The following is a 21,528-nucleotide window of genomic DNA, read 5'->3' as shown; positions in this document are numbered from 1 at the left end:
ACATAATTCCATTTACATAAAATTCTGAAAAATACAAATTTGGTAACAGAAAGAAGATAAGTGGTTGCCTGGGGATAGGGAGGACATAGAAGGGCCAGGTGGAGGGATTAAAGTGGAACAAGAAGAAACTCTTGGGAGTGATGTCTGTATACATTCATTATTTTGATTGTGGTGATCATGTCACAAGTATATGCATATATCAAAACTTATCAAACTGTACAATTTAAATATATGCAATGTGTTATATGTCTACTATACCTTAATAAACTGTTAAATGAAAAAAGGAAAAGGTCATTTTTTTGTTTTGTTTTGTTTACAGCGGTTTGTTTGAATCAAAATTCAAACAAGGTCCACACATTGCATTTGGTTGCTGTATGTGCAATACAGGGTTAACTAAGCAGGCTTGAGATGTATAAACTCCGTATATTTCAAAGAAAAGATTTGCCCATGACTGGCTCCTGGGAGATAACCTCTAAGTCCTTGAGACATTCTGCCTCATAAGAATGTCTTTGTATACTTGGGGTTCACAAACCAACTCATCAGGACACCCCAACATTTCCTTCTTCTCCAAGTACTTCCTAAACCTTTAGATCAGTCTTCCAAAGAAGAGTCTCTAATCCTATATGTCCTTCTTGCTCCCCCAAACTACATCTCCCGGTCTTGCTGCTTGCCCTTGACGTTCCAAAGAGAAGCTCTCAGATTTTGGTCACTGTTTCCCAAATTTTAAAACTACAATCCCTTTCCCCTTCATTCTTGAAGGATATTTTCATTGAATATAGAATTCTGGGCCAACTGTTATTTTCTTTCAGTACTTGAAAAGTGTGCCATTTCTCTTTGACCTGCATGGTTTCAGTGAGAAATCTGTTATCATTCACATTGTTTTCCCACTAAAGGTAATGTGGCACTCCTCTTTGGCTACTTTCAAGATAGTTTTTTTGTTGTTGTTTTTTGTTTTTGTTTTTGTTTTTGTTTTTGTTTGAGACAGAGTCTCGCTCTGTTGCCCAGGCTGGAGTGCAGTGGTGCAGGCTGGAGTGCAGTGGTGTTATCCTGGCTCACTGCAACCTCTGCCTCCTGGGTTCAAGCAATTCTCCTGCCTCACCCTCCTGAGTAGCTGGGACAACAGGTGCACGCTGCCCCACCTGGCTAATTTTTTTTTTTTTTTTTTTTTTGTATTTTAGTAGAGACAGGGTTTCACCATGTTGCCCAGGCTGGTCTCAAACTCCAGAGCTGAGGCAATCCCCAACCTTGGCCTCCCAAAGTGCTGGGATTACAGGCGTAAGCCACTGCACCCAGCCCTCAAGATAGTTTTCTATGTCTGAGTTTTCAGAAGTTTGACTATGACATATCTTGTAAATTTCATTTGGCTTATTCTGTTTAGAATTTGCTTCACTTCTTGAATCTCTAGGCTTATGATTTTTGCCAAATATAGGAAGTTTCCAGCCATTACTTCTTTGAATACTTTTCCAGCCAACCCGTCTCCTCTTCCGGGAGGTGAAGGCACTTGTTCTTGCCGCATACTGTGACTTGGCAGCCAGGAGCAGAGCGGCAACACTGTTCCTGCTGCTCAAGAAAGTCTGAAATAAAAATTGTTAGTGACTTTTGCATTACTTTGTGGGTGTTTGTGTGCATTTACATATTTATGTACCCGAATGAGTCTTGCCCTTTAAATTTTGGAATAAGTATATACTTTTATTCCACAGCCGTGTCATTACTTCAAAGTCAGACTATGAGTCATAGTATTTTATATCCATATTCCATCTTTTACTAAAGAATATTACTACCTTAATCACTTAATTCACCAGAATTTGTCTTAGATAACATTTGGCTCTTTAAAATAAATCCAATTTATTCTTAAAGGACATATTTATTATAATAAGTGATACAGGAAAAATGTGTCAGCTTCCAAAATTAATTATAAAAGAGAAGTCCTAAAACGGTGCTGAGAAATCATGATAATCTTCAGCAGCTAAATACCTTCCCAAGGTGACTCCTTTGAAGGTGATAATACTCATGGATATTTTAGTTTGACATATTTGCTATTAAAAATTAGTCTGGGCTGGCTGGGTGTGGTGGCTCACGCCTGTAATCCCAGCACTTTGGGAGTCTGAGGCAGGCAGATCACGAAGTCAGGAGATCGAGACCATCATGGCTAATAGAAACCCTGTCTCTACTAAAAATACAAAAACAAAAACTTAGCCAGGCATGGTGGCGGGCCCCTGTAGTCCCAGCTACTTGGGAGGCTGAGGTGGGAGAATGGCGTGAACCTGGGAGGTGGAACTTGCAGTGAGTCGAGATTGTACCACTGCACTCCAGCCTGGGCAACAGAGCAAGACTCTGTCTTAAAAAAATTAGTCTGGGCCAGGCACAGTTTCTCATACCTATAGTCCCAGCACTCTGGGAGGCCAAGGTAAGTGGGTTGCTTGAGCCCAGGAGTTCCAGACCAGCCTGGGCAGCATGGCAAAAACTTGTCTCTACAAAAAATATAAAAATTAGCCAGGCATGGTGGCATGCACCTGTAGTCCCAGCTACTTGGGAGGTTGAAGTGGGAGGATCACTTAAGCCCAGGAGGTCGAGGCTGCAGTGAGCTGTGATTGCACCACTGCACTCCAGCCTGAGTGACAGAGCAAGACTCTGTCTCAGATAAAATGAAATAAAATAAAGGTAAAAATTAGTCTGTTTGCTTTATGATCACTATGTGTGTGTGTCTGTGTGTATGTGACTATTGAGGCTTCCTGGAGAGGGAGGGAAGGAATATTCAAGTTCCCCCTTCCCAGATATTCTTGATGAATTTAACAGGAAGTCTGTAGGTATAAGGACTACTAGAAACTCCTGATATACCTTCTAATGCCATTTTCCTGGGAAACTGCATTAGGAGATATATTCATAGATTCATGTAAGTAGAAAACCGTTTCCCAATCCACATATTGCGATAATTTGGAATACATGAAGGGCTGTCTTATTATCTTTTAAACAGATAATTGCTTTGGATGGTAATTTAACATGCCCAAAACTAAGAACCATAAAAAGTACACATATTTAGGCCAATGATGTAAAGGCTAAATTCTGGACTTCTAAATCTTCAAGTCAAAATTCCCCCAAAGCCACTGTGTCCTTTGTTAATTCCAAAAAAGTGATTTTTTTTCATTTTTGAAATATAAAGCTTGTATTTTATTTAAATCTATAGCAAGAATTTTTTAAAATCTTAGATGGTGACTTTTCCCCTTTTTGATATTTGATTTCTTTAAACATCAACAAACAGGAATTGATCTTATATAGTTGCCCTTTATTGATGGCCTATAATGTCTCACTGTCAGAGGTTTTTATTGATTCAATATTTTGTTGTCCTCAAAACAGCCTTGCAAAATAGGCATCTTTATCTCTGGTAGAGGAGAAAACTGAGTTTGGAGAGGTCAAGTAACTGCCCAGTGTTACTTGAACACGATTGGAATGGTTCTATCTTAAATGGTTCTATCTTCGAGAAGATAGTCATCTACTTGAAGCAGCCCATCAGCACCAACAAGGAGACTACCTGTGACTATAAGTTACCCCATCGAAGACATCAAGATCCCCTGCCTCTGTAGCTCCAAGAACTGCTGGGGACCCTCAACTAGGCCCTGGTGCCAGACTCAAAGGATGTCAGCCGCAGCCTGGGGCTCTGGAGTATGGAGCCCAAGGCCCAGGGCCCCGGCCCCGCCACCTGCCCCCATTTCAGGTGCTGTCCTCTACCCAGTGGCCATGTCAGGGCCTGGTGCACCCACACTACACCTAGGAGCCCCTGGCTCCGGCCCCTCAGCAGGAAAGGGCTTCTCTATTGTTCAGCCCACTTCTCTCTCATTTTTAAAAAATGCCCCTTTCAGAATTTTGTTTAATTTCAACATCAGCTTCTCTCTCTCTCCATCTCTCTTCCTCTTTCTCTCTTTCCTCTTTCTGGTTGTTATCCTTGGCCTCTTACCATGAATGCTGCTACATTGTTTTGTCTTCTCTATTTTCTTCCTCATCGTGGGAAAAGATATTTTAACCATTAAAACCAATAACAACAACAACAACAACAACAAAATATTCAAGAGGTGCAACTGACATCAACATTCATACTCCCTTATCTCTCCATATTAGGTTCTTTATCTTGAGAGCGTTAGTAGAAATCTGTATAAAGAGACAATCTAGGTCTCCAAGTAAAGAGAAATGGGTTATTGCCTACCCCAAGCTTAAGTACTCTCCAAAAAGCTGTTTCAACAACATAAGTTTATCAGAGACCAATATGCTTTTTTTTGACGTGAAAAGCCCAATAGTTTAATTCAAAGATGCCCAGAGGCTCCATTATCAGCTACCACTTTCATTTTACAAGGACCTAGGATATCCTTTTTGCCACTACTAATAAACACAGAATATTTTTAAAGTCCTGACTTAAAACCTTCCATTCCCCAGAAATACAATCTGTGCTCTCTTAAATATGCAGGCCCCAATTTTCATAACAATGTCTGCCAGGATAGGCTGGGTTATGCTGTGATAATAAGCAACTCCAAAAATCATGATTACTTATACAACAAAGTTTTATTTCTTATTCATACAAACTTGTTGTGTGTCTGGGTGTTTCTCCAGGGCATTTGCCCTCCCATATGGTGACTGAGACATAGACTACTTCAATCTTTTGGCTCTTCCATTTCAACATAAAGCTCCTTCCACAATTGCAATGGCAGAATAGAAGAGAGATTTGAGAATCACAAACAACTTTTCACTGCCTCAGCCCACAAGTGACTCGTCACTTTTGCTCACATTTTATTAGTCATAATAGTCACATGACCCTGCCCACCTGCAAAGGCAGCTGAGAAATATAGTCTTCAGTATGCCTGGAAGAAGAGGAAAACGAGATATTGTTGAATATTAGTAATGTCTACACAATAATCTGCATTATCTATGTCTTTTTACATTGGCATAGAAATAGCCATTTGGAAATAGAACTGTTTATTCCAGATGGGTAGCCAGGGGCCATAAAAACTCCTCTTTTCTCAGCATGCTGCTGCTTGGGCTTACCAATACAAAATACTTCCATTTCTCCAGCTCTTCTCTTCTCTCCCTGTTTAGTAAGAGGCCACATGGGGGCATGTGAGGGTGTGTGATGGGGAGCAGGAGGGAGGAGGAGACCTTCAATGATAAGGAGGAAGAAGAAAGGCAACATAAAACCTTTATGTTCCCCAACTACCTCGGTCTTTGCAATGATCCTAAATCCTATTCCATCTCTTCTTCCCTCCACCCAACCCTCCTCCTGCTCTTCAATAAATACCTAAGAAAGTTGGAATTGGGAATTCTTCTGAACACAAAGGTAAGACAAGTGATTATCACCTAAACAAGGTTAAGTACTTGTTGGAAAAGTATTTATTAGCACCTATGTGATTTGGCCTATCACTACACTCACAAAAGTATAAGAGAAAAACAGAGAAGGAAAGAGTTTTTTTTAAAAAAAAATTACCTATGGCATTAGGGTTCTCCAGAGAAACAGAACCAACAGAATAAATAGACATATAGAAAGAGATTTATTACAAGAAATTGGTTCACGGAGTTATGGAGGCTGACAAGTCCTAAGATCTGCAGTTGGCAAACTGGAGATTGGCAAGCTGGAGACCCAGGAGAACTGATGGTGTAGTTCTAGTCCAAGTCCAAATGCCTGAGAACCAGGAGAGCCATTACTGTTGTTTCAGTTCAAAAGCCAGGAGGCTCAAGACTCAGGAAGAGCTGATGTTTCAGTTCAAGTCCAAAGGCAGGAAACAGCCACCGTCCCAGTTCGAAGGTAGTCAGGCAGTGGGAATCCTCTCCACTCAGGTTTTTTGTTCTATTTTCGCCTTCAACCATTCGGATAAAGGCCACCCACATGGGGGAGGACAGTCTGCTCTACTCAGTCTACCCATTCAAATGTTAATTTTATCCAGAAACACCTTCACAGATACACCCAGAAATAATGTTTTACTACCTATTTGGGCATCCCTTAACCCAGTCAAGTTGACACATAAAATTATCATGACAACTAATTAAAACTTTGGAAACACAAGGTGCCTCTACGTTGGGAGGATACCTTCTTGTACTATTCATTACAGGAGAGGACTGGGAGGAAAAATTACTTTTAACAGCATTACCTAGAGTGAGAGGTTGCCTATTTTTTTACTCCATTTCCCATTAACTGCTTTGAATGTAGCTTCAGAAAGTTTTGAATAAAAATTAGCTAGCACATAAATGTGTTGGCTGGTAATTCTAATCACCTGCCTTCACCTATGGCTGGGTATCTGATTGCTGCCAGTTGTTAACACTTACCAGCTCATATCAATGTAACACCTACTGTGGTCTGAATGTTTGTGTCCCCAGCCCCCCAAATTCATGTATTGAAACCTCATCACCAATATGGTGGTATTAGGGGATGGGATCTTTGGGAGGTAATTAGGTCATGAGGGCTCTGGTGCCACAGATGAGATTAGTGCCTTTATAAAAGAACCACTAATAGGAACCAGGTGTTTTAACGTGTGCCTGTAGTCCCAACTACTTGGGAGGCTGAGGTGGGAGGATCGCTCAAGCCCAGGAGTTTGAGGCTAGCCTGGGCAACATAGTAAAACCCCTGTCTCTAAAAAATAAAATAAAATAAATAAAACTAGGGGTACTAATAAAAAAGGCACCCTTCTACCACATGAGGAGACAGCTAGAAGACACTATCTGTGAACCAAAAAGCAGTCCCTCGACAGGCACTGAATCTGCCAGAACCTTGAACCTGGACTTCCCAGCCTTCAGAACTATGAGAAATAAACTTCTGCTTTTTATAAGCTGCCCTGTATAAGGTATTTTGAACTACTATAGTCTGAACTTCTATAGACTTAGACAATACCTGTACATGGTAAGTAATTGAAAGGGACTGTAATTTATGTGTTTTTTGACCTTTTCAGGTTTAATTTCAGAAAAAAAATCTGAAATGGTACATTTTAGTTTTTGTTTTGTTTTGTTTTTTTGAGACGGAGTTTCACTCTGTCATCCAGGCTGGAGTGCAGTGGTGGTACCAGCTCACTGCAACCTCCGCCCCTGGGTTCAAGCGATTCTCCTGCCTCAGCCTTCCGAGTAGCTGGGATTATAGGTGACTGCCACCACACCCGGCTAATTTTTGTATTTTTAGCAGAGACGAGGTTTCGCCATGTTGGCCAGGCTGGTCTCGAATTCCTGACCTCAGGTGATCCACTGGCCTCAGCCTCCCAAAATGTTATGATTACAGGCGTGAGCCAACATGCTCAGCCTGAAATGGTACATTTTTTTTTTACAAAAGGAAAATAGATATTAATATTATGGGAGATTATATTTTCCTTAAATGACTGCAGTAATATCTCTACTTAATCTCTCATTCCACATGCTTTTCTTATAATGTGACTAACACTCCTCCCAATTAGTGTCCCTTTACTTAAATGTGGTGTTTTTGTAGCTGCTTCAACAAGTAGAGTACAGTGGAAGTGACGCTGTACAACCTCTGAGATTAGGTCATAAAAATCAATGCAAGCTGGTCTGAGTCTGAGTGCAGTAGTGTTTACAACTAATTGATCACAACTACTTTACAGATTTCTTTGTTCCTTCTCCACTCCCACTGCTTCACTTGGCTAACCTAAAAAGAAAGAGAGAGAGAGAAAAAAAAAACGTCAGTGCAGCTTCTGCCTTGTCCTCTTGGGACTCTTGTCTCTCTTGGGATGCTCACTTTTGGAGCATAGCTGCCAGGCTGTGGGGAAGCCAAACAGCCACATGGAGAGGCCACATATAGATGTTCCAGCTGAGTTCCCAGTCAACAGCCAACATCAACTGCCAGACATAGAGTGAACAAGCCTTCAGATCCCAGACCCAGGCAGCAACGCTGAGCTACACTTCTGGAGTTATGCTCTAAGCCACTAAATTTGTTATGGTTTGTTGTGCACTGGTAGATGACCAGACAATTATAAAAAACACTACTATAGACATTTAATACATATTTAAATCGTGTCCAATCTTTTACATCACAAATCTTAAGATCTTTTGACTCATCCTTAAAAAATACTCATACAGCACACAACTATTAAGAATTGTGCCACTCTATTCCTGTCTTTAGCCCTTCATTTTTGAGATGCAATCCTTCCTCAAGTCTGAGAATCATGGTGATCTCAGCTGATTGGGTTATTTCTTGATTCTACTGACCATATACCCTAACACCAATTGAGGGGTTGTAGAGAATTTAGTGGTATCTTTTCAGAATGAAAACATGAGAGCGGTTTCTTGCTTTCTCCTGCAAAACTGATTCTTTTCTACACCTTTATCCCAACTGTTACTAGTTTTGAATTCGGGATGGAGGGTGAAGGTGGGTAAAGGGATATTTTTATAACTGTTATCAAACAACTCTATTTACACACATTCTTCAACCCTTCCTAAATGAGTATGCTGGATGTTGGTGAATTATTATAATTTTTGGTTTCTAATGATTATAGTGTAAGGGGTTTTATCTTGAAAACTATGTTTGGACTCCTGGAACTAATGTTAACCGCTGGTAATGGCGTTCTTGGGGGTAAAATACAATTAGTGTAATTAGTAATTTTCCGTCTCTTTCTCTTTCCCCTTTTTGGTCTCCAAAATGTTTAAAATAATTCTCACATAGATTACTATGTGAAGGTATTGTGAAACTCCAAATATGTACAAGACACGGATTTTTACACTTTCAAGAGTAAATAAGGATTACCAGTGAAAAGGAAATAGCCATATTGTACCAGGATCATCCTTGGGGCAACCAAGGAATAACTGTAGTTTTAATCAATTCTTGAGTTGTTGTCCTTGGTCCCAGTCCCATAATCAACATGTCAAAGTCTTCTACCATGTACCTCACTTATTAAAAAGAAACGAGTTTCCATAAAGTCGACCACGCATCTTTGTTCTCTTTATTCCAGATCCTCCCTCTGCATCCGTACAGTTTCCTCTCCCACTTGGCATCTCTTTACCATTTCTTCTTGTTTACTTGACTATCCCAGCTCCCAACATTTTCTGTCCCGGAATCCACTAAGCCTGGGTTATACTGTGTACATGTTAGAAATGATACTCAATAAAAAGGCCCAGGAAACCATGCACTGAGTTCCTATATTTCATTTTTCTTAAATGCTCCAGCTACACCCAAGGACTGACTGAGGGGCCGGGAGACTGGGCTCCGTGCCCAGGTGGCAGGGGCGTGTAATTCTAACACCGCAGGCAGCCCCTGCTGACGAGATACAGAGGAGTAACGACAGTTAATAGTAAACGAAGCGAAGCCCCGGGAGGTGTAGCGAGCATGTCCACGACAGCCAGTCACTGATCCTCCGGCCTCCCAAGCTTCCAGCCGAGACAGTCACGCTCCGCGAGGCCAAGATGGCGCCCTCCCCGCGGCAGCCTGGGCGCGAGGGGCGGGGCCGCGCGTGCCACGTGACCATCCTCGCCAGCCGCGCGCCCCCGGCTGCCCCAGGCGCGCACCGAGTCTGGCGGTCGCGCAGACGGTGCCACTGCCCCACTGGGGGCGTCCTCCTTCGTCCCCGCCCGGCTGTCAAGCTGTGTTCTAGCGGCCGAGGGACCGAGGGGGGCTAAGAAAGGGGGCGCCCAGCCATGCAGAGGCAAAAAGGCGCTGCGGAACGGGGTCCCCGTCGCCAGTGCTGAGGCAGGAGGTCGGAGCCCCCAATGAGGGGCTGGGAAGCAGGACCCAGCACGGGCGTCTTGGCAGGCGGCCGGGCGCAGGGCCAGGCTGCTGGGGACGCTCAGGGCTTTCCACCCAAGCCATGGGCGCTGTCGGGCACTCGGGGGTCCCCTCGTGGCTCCGGCCACTCGGCGTGGGCATTACGTTGGCTTCACATCGCCATCCAGCCTCGAAGCCAACAGGACTGAAAAATAGCTTCGGCCAAACATTCTCCTCCCGCTAAGGAGAGGGGTCGAGTGCGTCAGCCCGAGGGGACTGGAGAGGGATGCCCTAGCCCTCGAGGGGCGGAGGACCCGCGGTTGAAAGAGGCAGCGGGAGCGGAGAGCGCCCTCTTTGACCATCGAATGCCTCCTTCTGTGTTTCCATTCCTGTCGAGTGGGCTGGGCCACGCTGACCACCCTGGAGGAGGGACGGACGACGCTCGGCAGGCTCTGACCGTGCCGCCTTCTTGTGGCTGCTGACTGGGATCCAGGAGGGAGTGGGCATGGGGCGCAGTCGCGCCTCCCTCCCTCCCCGCCTCCCGGGCGCCGGGGTTGGCGATGTGGAGACGTGAGGGGACCCGTCGGCTGCCCCGGCTTCTCCAGGACTCCGCGAGGCGCCCGCGCGTCCCTCCTCACCCGGAGGAGGAGAGGCTCCGCGCGGGGCTCCGAGGCGGGCGGCGCGCGGAGCCGGAGTCCTAGCCTCGCCATGGGACATAACGGGAGCTGGATCTCTCCAAATGCCAGCGAGCCGCACAACGCGTCCGGCGCCGAGGCTGCGGGTGTGAACCGCAGCGCGCTCGGGGAGTTCGGCGAGGCGCAGCTGTACCTCCAGTTCACCACCACCGTGCAGGTCGTCATCTTCATAGGCTCGCTGCTCGGTAAGCCTCCCGCGGGGCGCCTCCGGCCCGGGCCTCCCCGAGGGTACAGGCTCGGAGAGCCGGGAGCAGGGCCGCCCAGCCGCCGTGGGTTTCGGGTGCCTGGCAAAGTGCAGAGAGTTGAAGGAAGCTTAAGGATCCCGGGTAGCTGCAGTGTAGTTAAGCAGGGACGGTGGACTCCAGCCCCCACGCGGGAGCAGAAGAGTTCAAATAGGGCTTTCTCGTGGCCCGAGGATGGAGCGGGATCCAGGCGGGAGTCCCCCTCCTCAGATGGCCCCGGCGGAATGCTCCTGGGTGCCCGGCTGGCTTCAGCTCTTGTTTACAAATAGCGAGGAATAAAGATTCTGTGGGAATTTGTTACTGATGATTGAACGGAATGTTACCCATTCTGTTAAAGATGTTTTGCGATCCCATCTTTCCATATATATCTCGAAATAATAATATATACAATTATTTTGATAGACCCTTATTTTGTGCGTGTTTTACTGCGTGCTTCTTCGGAACACCGACCTGCTGGTAAACAACCCTGTGAAGTTAAACTGTATGTCGCCTGTCGATGATTTAAAAAAAACAAAACCAAACCCACTCTACTTCCCCATCTATGTGTTGTTTAAGGTACAGAATAAAGGTAGGATAAAACACACACACACACATCCCAGATTTAGGTATACTTGTTCAGGGAAGAAAAGATCAACGAATTAAAATGAGTGGCTAGTAAAATATTAGCCTACTAGTGTGAGAATTACCTGTACTTCTCACTACTCTTAAATGATAATAGTCTTTATCGCTCCTCTTCAAACGTTAAATGATACAAGCAATATTCATTTCTATTAAGGTCTGTTGAACATACTGCATACCCCTTGGATATATTTGGCTTCCTTTCCTGTGTCCCCGATGTGGCGTTTATAAGGATGTGGTGTTATTGGCAAGAACAGTCGTAAAGTTTCAAAGTAGGAATAGGTTACCTTTTGTAGACACTTGTGAATTTCTATGGAAACCAAGATAACTGACATTTAATAGACTATTTTTAGAAGAATTTCAGATGTTTGGAATTTCCCTTCATACTTTCTCTAATTGTCATCATTCCATTTTACTCTATCATAGTATTTCTCTTCGATTTTTTTGTTACGAGGATATTTTCAGGAGTAGATACTAGTATTGCTATATCTAGGTGTGTGTGTGTGTGTGTGTGTGTGTGTGTGTGTGTGTTTTAAGATGTGTTTTTATGACTGGGATGTTAAATGCACATTAGCAAAGCAAAAGCCTATGTTCAAAATACTTTAGGTATTCATGATGCATTGTAGGTTATTGGGAGTTAAATTCTGAGTATTGTCACACTTAAAGTGTGGGTTATTGGAGAGGTAGTAGAAGTGACTGTATTTTTATTTCTGCAGGTTTTCCCCCAATATACATATACATACATACATTCATACATACATGTATATATATTTTTCCCTCCCCCACGGATAACTTTAACTCTGAAGAAAGGTGGTGTTGGGAGGAGAAATTCTGAGAAATTTTCTCATGGTTTGAGTCTAAAAATTTGAGTACTATTGAAGTAGAAGACAGGACATGTATGTAAAAGACATAGCAAATCGTAAACATTTAATGAATGTTACTTCTGTTATCCATGTCCTTTCCATTTTTGTAGCTTGCATTGGATTCAGGAATTTCTAGATAAATCTGTCCTTATTTCAGCTTTTCTCCACATAGCACTTGTGAGTGACATGCAAAACCTTCTTTAGTAGATGTCTCCAAAGGACAAACTGATTTCCTCTTCATCTATGGTGCCTGATGAGCTAAGGAGTCTTTTTTTTTTTTTTTTTTAGACAGAGTTTCACTCTTGTTGCCCAGGCTGGAGTGCAATGGCATGATCTCCACTCACTGCAACCTCTGCCTCCTGGGTTCAAGCGATTCTCCTGCCTCAGCCCCCTGAGTAGCTGGGATTACAGGCACCCACCACCACGCCTGGCTAATTTTTGTATTTTTTAGTAGAGACGGGGTTTCACCATGTTGGCCAGGCTGGTCTCGAACTCTTGACCTCATGATGCACCTGCCTTGGCCTCCCAAAGTGCTGGGATTACAGGCTGAGCCACTATGCCCGGCTGGGAGTCTTCTATTACCCCTTCCACGTTACATGGACCCTCCTAAAAGAGAATTCAATTTGCTCCTTTTTATATGCAGAAAAAACCCATAAATATGGACAGTATGTCTGGTTTCCTTAAAAGTTCAGCTGGGCTTGACGTGGTGGCTCACACCTGTAATCCCAACACTTTGGGAGGCCGAGGTGGGCAGATCGCTTGAGATCAGGAGTTTGAGACCAGCCTGGCCAACATGATGAAATCCCGACTGTATTAAAATACAAAAATTAGCTGCGTGTGGTGGCATGCACGTGTAATCCCAGCCACTCGGGAGGCTGAGGCAGGAGAATCGCTAGAACCCGGGAGACTTAGGTTGCAGTGAGCTGGGATTTCACCACTGCACTCCAGCCTGGGCAACAGAGTGGAGTCTCCAAAAAAAAAAAAAAAAGTTCAATCACAACATTGCCCTGTATACTTGTTACTTATTTTTATTTTTTTTTTGAGACGGAGTTTCGCTCTTGTTGCCCAGGCTGGAGTGCAATGGCAGGATCTCAGCTCAGCTCACTGCAACCTCTGCCTCCCGGCTTCAAGTGATTCTCCTGCCTCAGCCTCCCAAGTAGCTGGGATTACAGGTGCCCGCCACCACGCCTGGCTAAGTTTTTGCATTTTTAGTAGAGATGGGGTTTCACCATGTTGGTCAGGCTGGTCTCCAACTCCTGATCTCAGGTGATCAACCCACCGCAGCCTCCTGAAGTGCTGAGATCACAGGCATGAGCCATGGTGCCCTGCCTACGTACTGGTATTCTTGATTCATTCTTTTCTAAGGACTTGTCCCATTCAAACACATCTGTGTACATTAGAATTCTGATAATGTCTGTTGAGGCTCAGAGCTTAAGTTTCAAAGCCATGTGCAGTCAGAAGCAAGGCAAGAAAACTTGGGAAGCACATTTCATAAAGCCTACAAATAGAGAAAAATCATAGATTAGGAATAAAAGAAAAGGAATCTGTATGATTGAAAAGTAAATTGTGGGAGGATGGAATAGTACCTGGAAAAAATAACTGATTAAGTAACTTACTTTACTTATTTCCTCTGCACCCAAACATAGACAAATTCGTTTTTCTTTATTTTTTCTCTTGAAACAAATTTAAATATACTTCTTATATTCTCTAAATAGACTTCTTTTTTATTGGGATTTCCAGAGGACCATTATTATGTGAAAATAATTCATTTGTACTACTGGTGTCTTGTACCTCTTTTTGAAAACTATTTTAGTGTCTTGTATTAGGAAAAATCCCTAAGAACTTGGAATAACTGTAATATTCCAACCAGAAGAAACATTATTTGCTGTGTTGAAAATGAACACAAGGCTTGTACATAATATTATTCAAATAATATGTATTTTGGGGGTTTGCGTAAACCAGTGTTTCTCAGCCTTCTTTATACAACATCTTGGCATATCTTTAGGTATGTTGTAGATACTGAAATAGAGTAAAATAATTTAGATTCCTCTTCAATGGCACCAATCACTTTTAGTAGTCAAGAGTGTGAAATCAAAGACTCCAAAAGATCTGGAATCACCATTTCCAATTGAACTGGAAATGGTGGATTGAACTCCTCAGAGTTAATATTTCTCTTTTTCTCCTTCTCCTTAGATTCACAGTCTAAGTACCAAGAGAACTGGGCTCCTCTCTGGTGCTTTGACTTGAAAAAGGTAGGTGGCTATGATCTAGCCTATTACCTCTGAGCTCCTCCTACACAGGTTGCCTGTCATCTGTGGCAATCATCATCAGAGGTATAAGAGATTTTTATAAATGAATTTGCTTTTATTTAAAGAAAATTAACATGGTGGGCAGTAACCCACAAGTATGTATCCTACATTGCAATTTATTTTAAAATTTTTTTTTGTTTTGAGATGGCGTCTCACTCTGTCGCTCAGGCTGGCGTGCAGTGGCACAATCTTGGCTCACTGCAACCTCTGCCTCCTGGGTTCAAGCAATTCCCCCTGCCTCAGCCTCCCAAGTAGCTGGGATTACAGGTGCCTGCCACCACGCCCAGCTAATTTTTTTTTGTATTTTTAGTAGAGACGGGGTTTCACCAAGTTGGCCAGGATGGTCTTGAACTCCTGACCTCAGATGATCCATCCGCCTCACCCTGCCAAAGTTCTGGGATTACAGGAGTGAGCCACTGCGCTCAGCTGATTTTTAACATTTTTTAAATAGAGAAATCAGCTTTCCTTTGTCTGGCTAGACCGCAAAATGTATGGTTCTTATTCTTAAGCTATATTCCCTTTCCTTTATAGACTGAATGTTTATATTCCTCCTCAAATTCATATGTTGAAGCCCTAATCCCCAATGTCATGTTATTAGGAGGTAGTACCTTTGGGAAATAATTAGGTTTAGATGTGGTCATGAGGATAGAGTTCTCAAGATGGAATTAGTAACATTATAAGAAGGAACTAGAGAGCTTGCCCTCTCTTTCTTTGCACCATGTGAGGATATGGCAGAAGGCAGCTGTTTGCAAACCAGGAAGAAGGCCCTCCCCAGAACCCGACCACGTTAGCACTCTGATCTCAGACTTCCTAACCTCTAGAACTGAAAGAAATGTCTATTTTTAAAGCCACCCAGCTTTTGGTATTTTGTTATAGCAGCTGGAGCAGACTAATACACTTATGAATGGTCTGTAGTGAGCATGTGAAATTGATGACCCCAAGTAAAGATCCAACTTGCCTGTGGCTTGATTCCATGAGGTGGTTATTGAAGTATTCATTTGAAGGGAAAGGTGGGAAATTGACTTGTTAAATCTGTTCAGCAGATCTGTTGGATAGACACTAGTTTTGCTCATGCTTGCTTATAGTCTTTGAGCAAAATCATATGGGGTACCAGCAAGGTTCATGGTACTTGTTTGATAGAGAAGTATACTTGTGCTTTTGATATTATTTGAAATTAACCAGAGAATAGCTGGATTATTCTTGGAGTTCCTTAGTTAAATGTTTGATAGAAGATGTGTTAATACTATAATACTAGTTTGCACTTATAATTTGTAATTACTCAGGATCACTTTTAGTTAACAATACTTACAGCCAATAATAATATAATATCAACAGCCTTACTTCTACATGGAGTTTCTGTCTTTTGTATGCCTAAAAACCTAGCAGACTACGTTAAGAATAAGGTATCCTAGGCCAGGTGTGGTGGCTCATGCCTATAATCCCAGCACTTTGGGAGGCCAAGGCGGGCAGATCACTTGAGGTGTTCGAGACCAGCCTGGCCAACATGGTGAAACCCTGTCTCTAGTAAAAAATACAAAAATTAGCCGGGCATGGTGGTAGGCGCCTATAATCTCAGCTATTCAGGAGGCTGAAGCAGGAGAATGGCTTGAACCCAGGAGGCAGAGGTTGCAGTGAGCAGAGATCGCGCCACTGTACTCCAGCCTGGGTGACAGAGTGAGACTCCTTCTCAAAAAAAAAAAAAAAAAAAGAATAAGATATCCTGAATTGATGCCTAAGGAGGCAGGAGGTGGTAGGATCAATAGTTACTAGCTTAATGTATTGAATCAAATTGCCTCACATTGTCTTTTATTTCTATATGATGTCTATATGATAGAATTCTTCCTGGAAATTAAATTCTCTGGTGAAAATTTAAAAAAAGCTTTATTGAGATGAAATTCATACAATATAGAATCCATCCAATTAAAGAGTACAACTCAGTGGTGTTTTTTGTTTGTTTGTTTGTTTGTTTGTTTGTTTTTTGAGACCGAGTCTCACTCTGTTGCCCAGGCTGGAGTGCGGTGGCGCTATCCCAGCTCACTGTGAGCTCCGCCTCCCAGGTTCACGCCATTCTCCTGCCTCAGCCTCCCGAGCAGCTGGGACTACAGGCACCCACCACCATGCCCGGCTAATGTTTTGTATTTTTAGTAGAGACAGGGTTTCACCGTGTTAGCCAGGATGGTCTTGATCTCCTGACCTTGTGATCTGCCTGCCGTGGCCTCCCAAAGTGCTGGGATTACAGGCGTGAGCCACCGCGCCTGGCCAACTCGATGGTTTTTTAGCATATTCACAAAGTAGTGCAACCACTACTACTACTGAATTCCAGAAGATTTTTATCATCCCATAAAGAAACCATGTAACATAAAGAAACCATGTATCCTTCGGTAGTAGCACTGCCTTTTTCCCCTCAATACCTTGAGCCCTAGGCAATCACCACTCATTTAGTTTCTTTCCTTCTTTCTTTCTTTTTTCTTTTTTTTTTTTGAGACAGGGTCTTATTCTGTCTCCCAGGCTGGAGTACAGTGGTGCGATCTCAGTTCACTGCAACCTCCACTTCCTGGGCTCAAGTGATTCTGCAGCCTCAGCCCTCTGAATAGATGGGACTACAAGTGTGTGCCACCATGCCCATCTAATTTTTGTATTTTTTGTAGAGATGGAGTTTTGCCACATTGCCCAGGCTGGTCTCAAACTCCTGGACTCAAGCAATCCGTCAACCTCAGCTTCCCGAAGTGCTGGGATTATAGGTGTTAGCCTCCAGGCCTGGCCCTACTTTCTGTTTCTATAAATTTACCTGTTCCATAGATCTGTCACACAATATGTGGTCTTTTGTGACTGGCTTTTTTCACTTAGCATAATATTTTCAGGATTCATCCATGTTTTAGCATATATTAGCACTTTATTTTTTATTGCTGAATCATATTTCATTGTATGGATATATTACATTTTGTTTATCCATTCGTTTGATAGACATTTGGGTTGTTTCTACTTTTTGGCAATTATGAATAATGCTGCTCTGAATATTTACGTACAAGTTTTTATGTGGACATGTGTTTTCAGTTCTCTTGAGTATATACCTAGGAGTGAAATTGCTATATCATATGGTAACTCTATTCTTTTTAGGAACTGCCAGACAGCTCCAAATATCCCTGGTTCTGTAATGAATATACTTTTGTTTTATTTGGTGACATTTTGTAGACTAGGAGGAAATTTGTCTCAAAATGGGAACAAAGAAACATAGCTATGTTTTCCTGTGGGGTGTCCAAGTCTCAAAGTCTCTTGTCCCTAGAGTTTGCCAAACAATTTCTGCATATGTCACTTAATCTAAATCTAAATAAGCCATTTAGATTCTGTAGTGACTGGGAACTGTTGTGAAAGGTTGTTTTTTCCTTTTCTTTTCGTTTTTTTTTTTTTTTTTTTTGAGACAGGGTCTCACTCTGTCACCCAGGCTGGAGTGAAGTGGTGCGATCACAGCTCGTTGCAGCCTCAACCTCTCAGGCTCAGGTGATCCTTCTACCTCGGCCTCCAAGTAGCTGGGACTACAGGCTCACGCCACCACACCTGGATAATTTTTTTTTTTTCTTGGTAGAGATGGGGTTTCACCATGGTCCTCAGGCTGGTCTGGAATTCCTGGGCTCAAGTGATCCACCCACCTCAGCCTCCCAAAGTGCTGGGATTACAGGTGTGAGCCACTTCACCTAGCCATGAAAAGTTTTATTGTCAGAGAGTTTCCACATTAGCTGGGTGGAAGATTGTTGTTAGTCGTATAGCGCAAAAACAGAGGCATTTTTGCCTAGCCTGGAAGGTAGGAGTGGCTCTAGGCAAAATTTTGTAGTAAGGATTTACCCTAGGCAAAACTAAAAAATAAGAAAACTTTATCTTAAAAAAATCAACTCTCATTTTCAGTTTTTATTGCATCTCTTCTCATAAACCTCGTTTTCTTGTTCATTTTGGATGCCCAATGACCTTCTTCTGAGTTGCTGACTTGTCCTCTCTCTTCCAAAGTTAGCAGTATCTGTATTCTATTCCTTCATGGTGGCTAAATAAATCATGTTAAATGCAGATGTTAACAGATGTTAGTGTATTAAAGTATTTTAAAATAGTGATCTTTGAAGGTACTTTTTTTTTAAAAGAAGATATCTTAAGCATAAAGGATGATTTGAACATTTCATATATTTGAGAGGTAAGAGAGAGAAATGGGTTGGATGGATCTTTTAAGTTTGATTCTACTAAAATTGTATCATAAAGCTAGGGATTATTGACAAAAGGAAACTAAGTATAAATAAAACCTCCCTTAACATACTGTAAGGCATGACCAAAACTCAATAAGCTAAGCATGTAGCCCTGAACCCTCTCAGTTATCACCGTATCAGTTTTTACGGAAAGCATCCTCCCACTGCAGCACATATGGAGACATTTCTTCATGGCTTCTCTTACTGAAAACTTTTGAATGCCCCTGCTCAAGGAGGAAATTTGTTGTTGTTACTATTGTTTTCTTTTGTTTTTGCATTTGCTAGCAATTTCCAGAGAAATGCCTTCAAACTGACTTGAGCGATATTTTGATCAGTGGCCACATTTCATTCGGAAGAATCATATACGAAACAGTTGTTTCTGGCCTGTACTGAAAACTTGCTTCACCATAAATGAGATACTGAAAGACTTTCAGATTAAGCCACAAGTGTTTAGGTATGCTGGCACTAAATAAGTTTGTAACAATGGTTTATTATCAGTTTTGGAATTGTTTATTTATTTTTTGTTTTTTATATTTTTTTCTGATTAAAGTTCCTCCTTAGGGACAAAATTACAGAGTTAGGGGCAAAGCATGAAACCTGTCCAGACTCTCTGGTTTACTCACTTTTTTTCTTTTGCAGAGTTTAAAAAATACAGAAAAAAATTAACAAATTATTATAAATCTACCACTCAGAAATAACAAATGTTAACATTTTGTCATGTTTCTTTCATATATTATATTATATTATTTTATTTTATTTTATTTATTTTATTTTTTTGATACAGAGTCTCACTCTTGCTCAGACTGGAGTGCAGTGGTACAACCTTGACTAACTGCAACCTCCGCCTCCTGGATTCAAATGATTCTCCTGCCTCAGTCTCCTGAGTAGCTGGTATTACAGGTGCATGCCACCATGCCTGGCTAATTTTTGTATTTTTAGTAGAGATGGGGTTTCACCATGTTGGCCAGGCTGGTCCCGAACTACTGACCTTAGGTGATCCATCTGCCTTGGCCTCCCAAAGTGCTGGGATTACAGACAGGTGTGAGCCACTGAGCCTGGCTGTTTTATAAAAATAAAATGTTGCAGGTACAGTTGAATCTCCCCTATTCCTCTCCTCAACCTTTTCTATCTTGTCTATTCCAGAGCTAGTCACTGTGCTGAATTTGGTGTACAGTATAAACTTCTTCCTGTCTTTGTCCTGTTGTTTCTGCCTGTTGCTTGCCTGTGATCATGAAGTTGGTATTTTTTTTTTTTTTTCTTTTTGAGATGCGGTTTGCTCTTGTTGCCCAGGCTGGAGTAGAGTGGCGTGATCTCAGCTCACTGCAACCTCCCCCTCCAAGGTTCAAGTGATTCTCCTGCCTCAGCCCCACCAGGCCCAGCTAATTTTGTATTTTTAGTAGAGATGGGGTTTAACCATGTTGGTCAGGCTGGTCTTAAACTACTGACTTCAGGTGATCCACCAGCCTCGGCCTCCCAAAGTGCTGGGATTACAGGCATGAGCCACCATGCCTGGCTGAAGTTTTTACCAATTGATACCGATGCTTCCTGTGTAATTAGGTACCTTTGACTTATCTCCAATGTGGTAACTCCCAACCAAGAGTATTGCATTAGCCTCACATTTACACATTTATAGTTTACAACATATACCACATTATTTCATTCGGTCATCGTAATAACCTTGTGAAACAATGTAGGGGGCATTTTCTGTTCTTATTTTCTCAGCACATCCCTTCCTCCTAGCAATATTGCTCTCCCACAACACGTGCACTTCTACTGGTGATATTCCCTTCCTGTATTCATCAGCATTCTTAGTTGCAGACAACAGATCCTCCTGTCAAAAGAAGACACAGCTATGAAAGCATTTAAAGAAAAATGTTTCCTTGTGAAAATGGATTGCAAGGGAGTTCGGGCTTTAAAAGGACTAGCTTGCCAAATGAAATATACAACAGGTAATTAAAAGAAAACCTCAAGATTACCAAATTTACAGTTATTATGTTGGTTGTGAAAAAAAGCTAGTTAGTTATTTCATGAGTGTTATAACCTCAAAGATTGTATCATCCCTTCAGATATCAGCATTAAAAGAGAAATAACTTTGTGAAACAACAAAGTTGTTTGTATTGGAAAACAGTAGCTTAAAGAAAAGGCTCAAGATTTCATTTATTTTGAGAACCAGAACTAGATAGAACGGCCTTAGTCTTTTTAAATGTATGTCTTTGTTTTGGGAGAGGGAAGGGGTTCTGGCTGCAAGTGTTTTGTTTTGTTTTTCTTCTGGCTGTAGGGTGTAATGTGCACCCACTTGCATAATGCAGCAGGACAAGGCATTAGTTTTACTTCTGTATCAAACTAGCCAGTGTATGAAGAAAGAAATTTATTACAAAGTATTATGTTGCTTTTAGAATTTATGAGAGGGTCTGGGAACCAAGCTTAGATGCCACAGAGCCAGGGACGCAGTCAAGAAATATGTACAGTCATTTCACTGTTCGAGCAGAAACCATGAAGCTGTTGCCATGTACCAACTATTATGTGAGGAAGTAGTCACATAACCCTAGGACACAGCTGGTCCAGAAGAACCAGAGGCATCCATCATCTCCCTGACCTTACAGAGAGAATCTGATGGCCCTGCATCCAGCCCCTACCCCACATTAATCACGTCCACTTTCCTTGGGAACATCTGTTGGGCAGAACCTGTATCATAAGCCTGCACCCTCACTGCAAGCCTGTCTGGAAAGTGGTGTTTTAAACTTTCCAGCCTTTGTAGCAGAAGGTAGCAGGTGGTTGAAAGATTACAGAGGGAATACTGAGTGAACCAGACTACAGTATCTGCCACTTTATACTTTGTGTGGTTTTTTAAAATATGACTTCCCCTCACAGTACTCTGTATAGCCCCACTCCCACCCTGGGA

At 42.4% G+C, this 21,528-nt stretch overlaps 1 protein-coding gene across 2 annotated transcripts in view; it reads left to right on the top strand.

The window, feature by feature from the left end:
* Nucleotides 1-10,150: 10,150 nt before the first annotated feature.
* The window catches only part of GPR176 (G protein-coupled receptor 176), a 118,725-nt gene continuing 107,347 nt past the window's right edge, over nt 10,151-21,528 (top strand). Inside the window, exon 1 of one of the 2 annotated variants that reach the window (XM_003826557.6) lies at nt 10,151-10,553. In XM_003826557.6, the coding sequence (XP_003826605.1) occupies nt 10,382-10,553 (172 nt within the window). In that variant the 5' untranslated portion in view covers nt 10,151-10,381. Of the gene's footprint in view, nt 10,554-19,415; nt 20,576-21,528 lie in introns of those variants that run through there. The other variant, XM_063596537.1, reaches the window with a different exon arrangement.

Source organism: Pan paniscus, chromosome 16, assembly GCF_029289425.2.
Source record: "Pan paniscus chromosome 16, NHGRI_mPanPan1-v2.0_pri, whole genome shotgun sequence".
NCBI lineage: Eukaryota > Metazoa > Chordata > Mammalia > Primates > Hominidae > Pan > Pan paniscus.
This window is presented reverse-complemented; position numbering and strand designations above follow the sequence as displayed.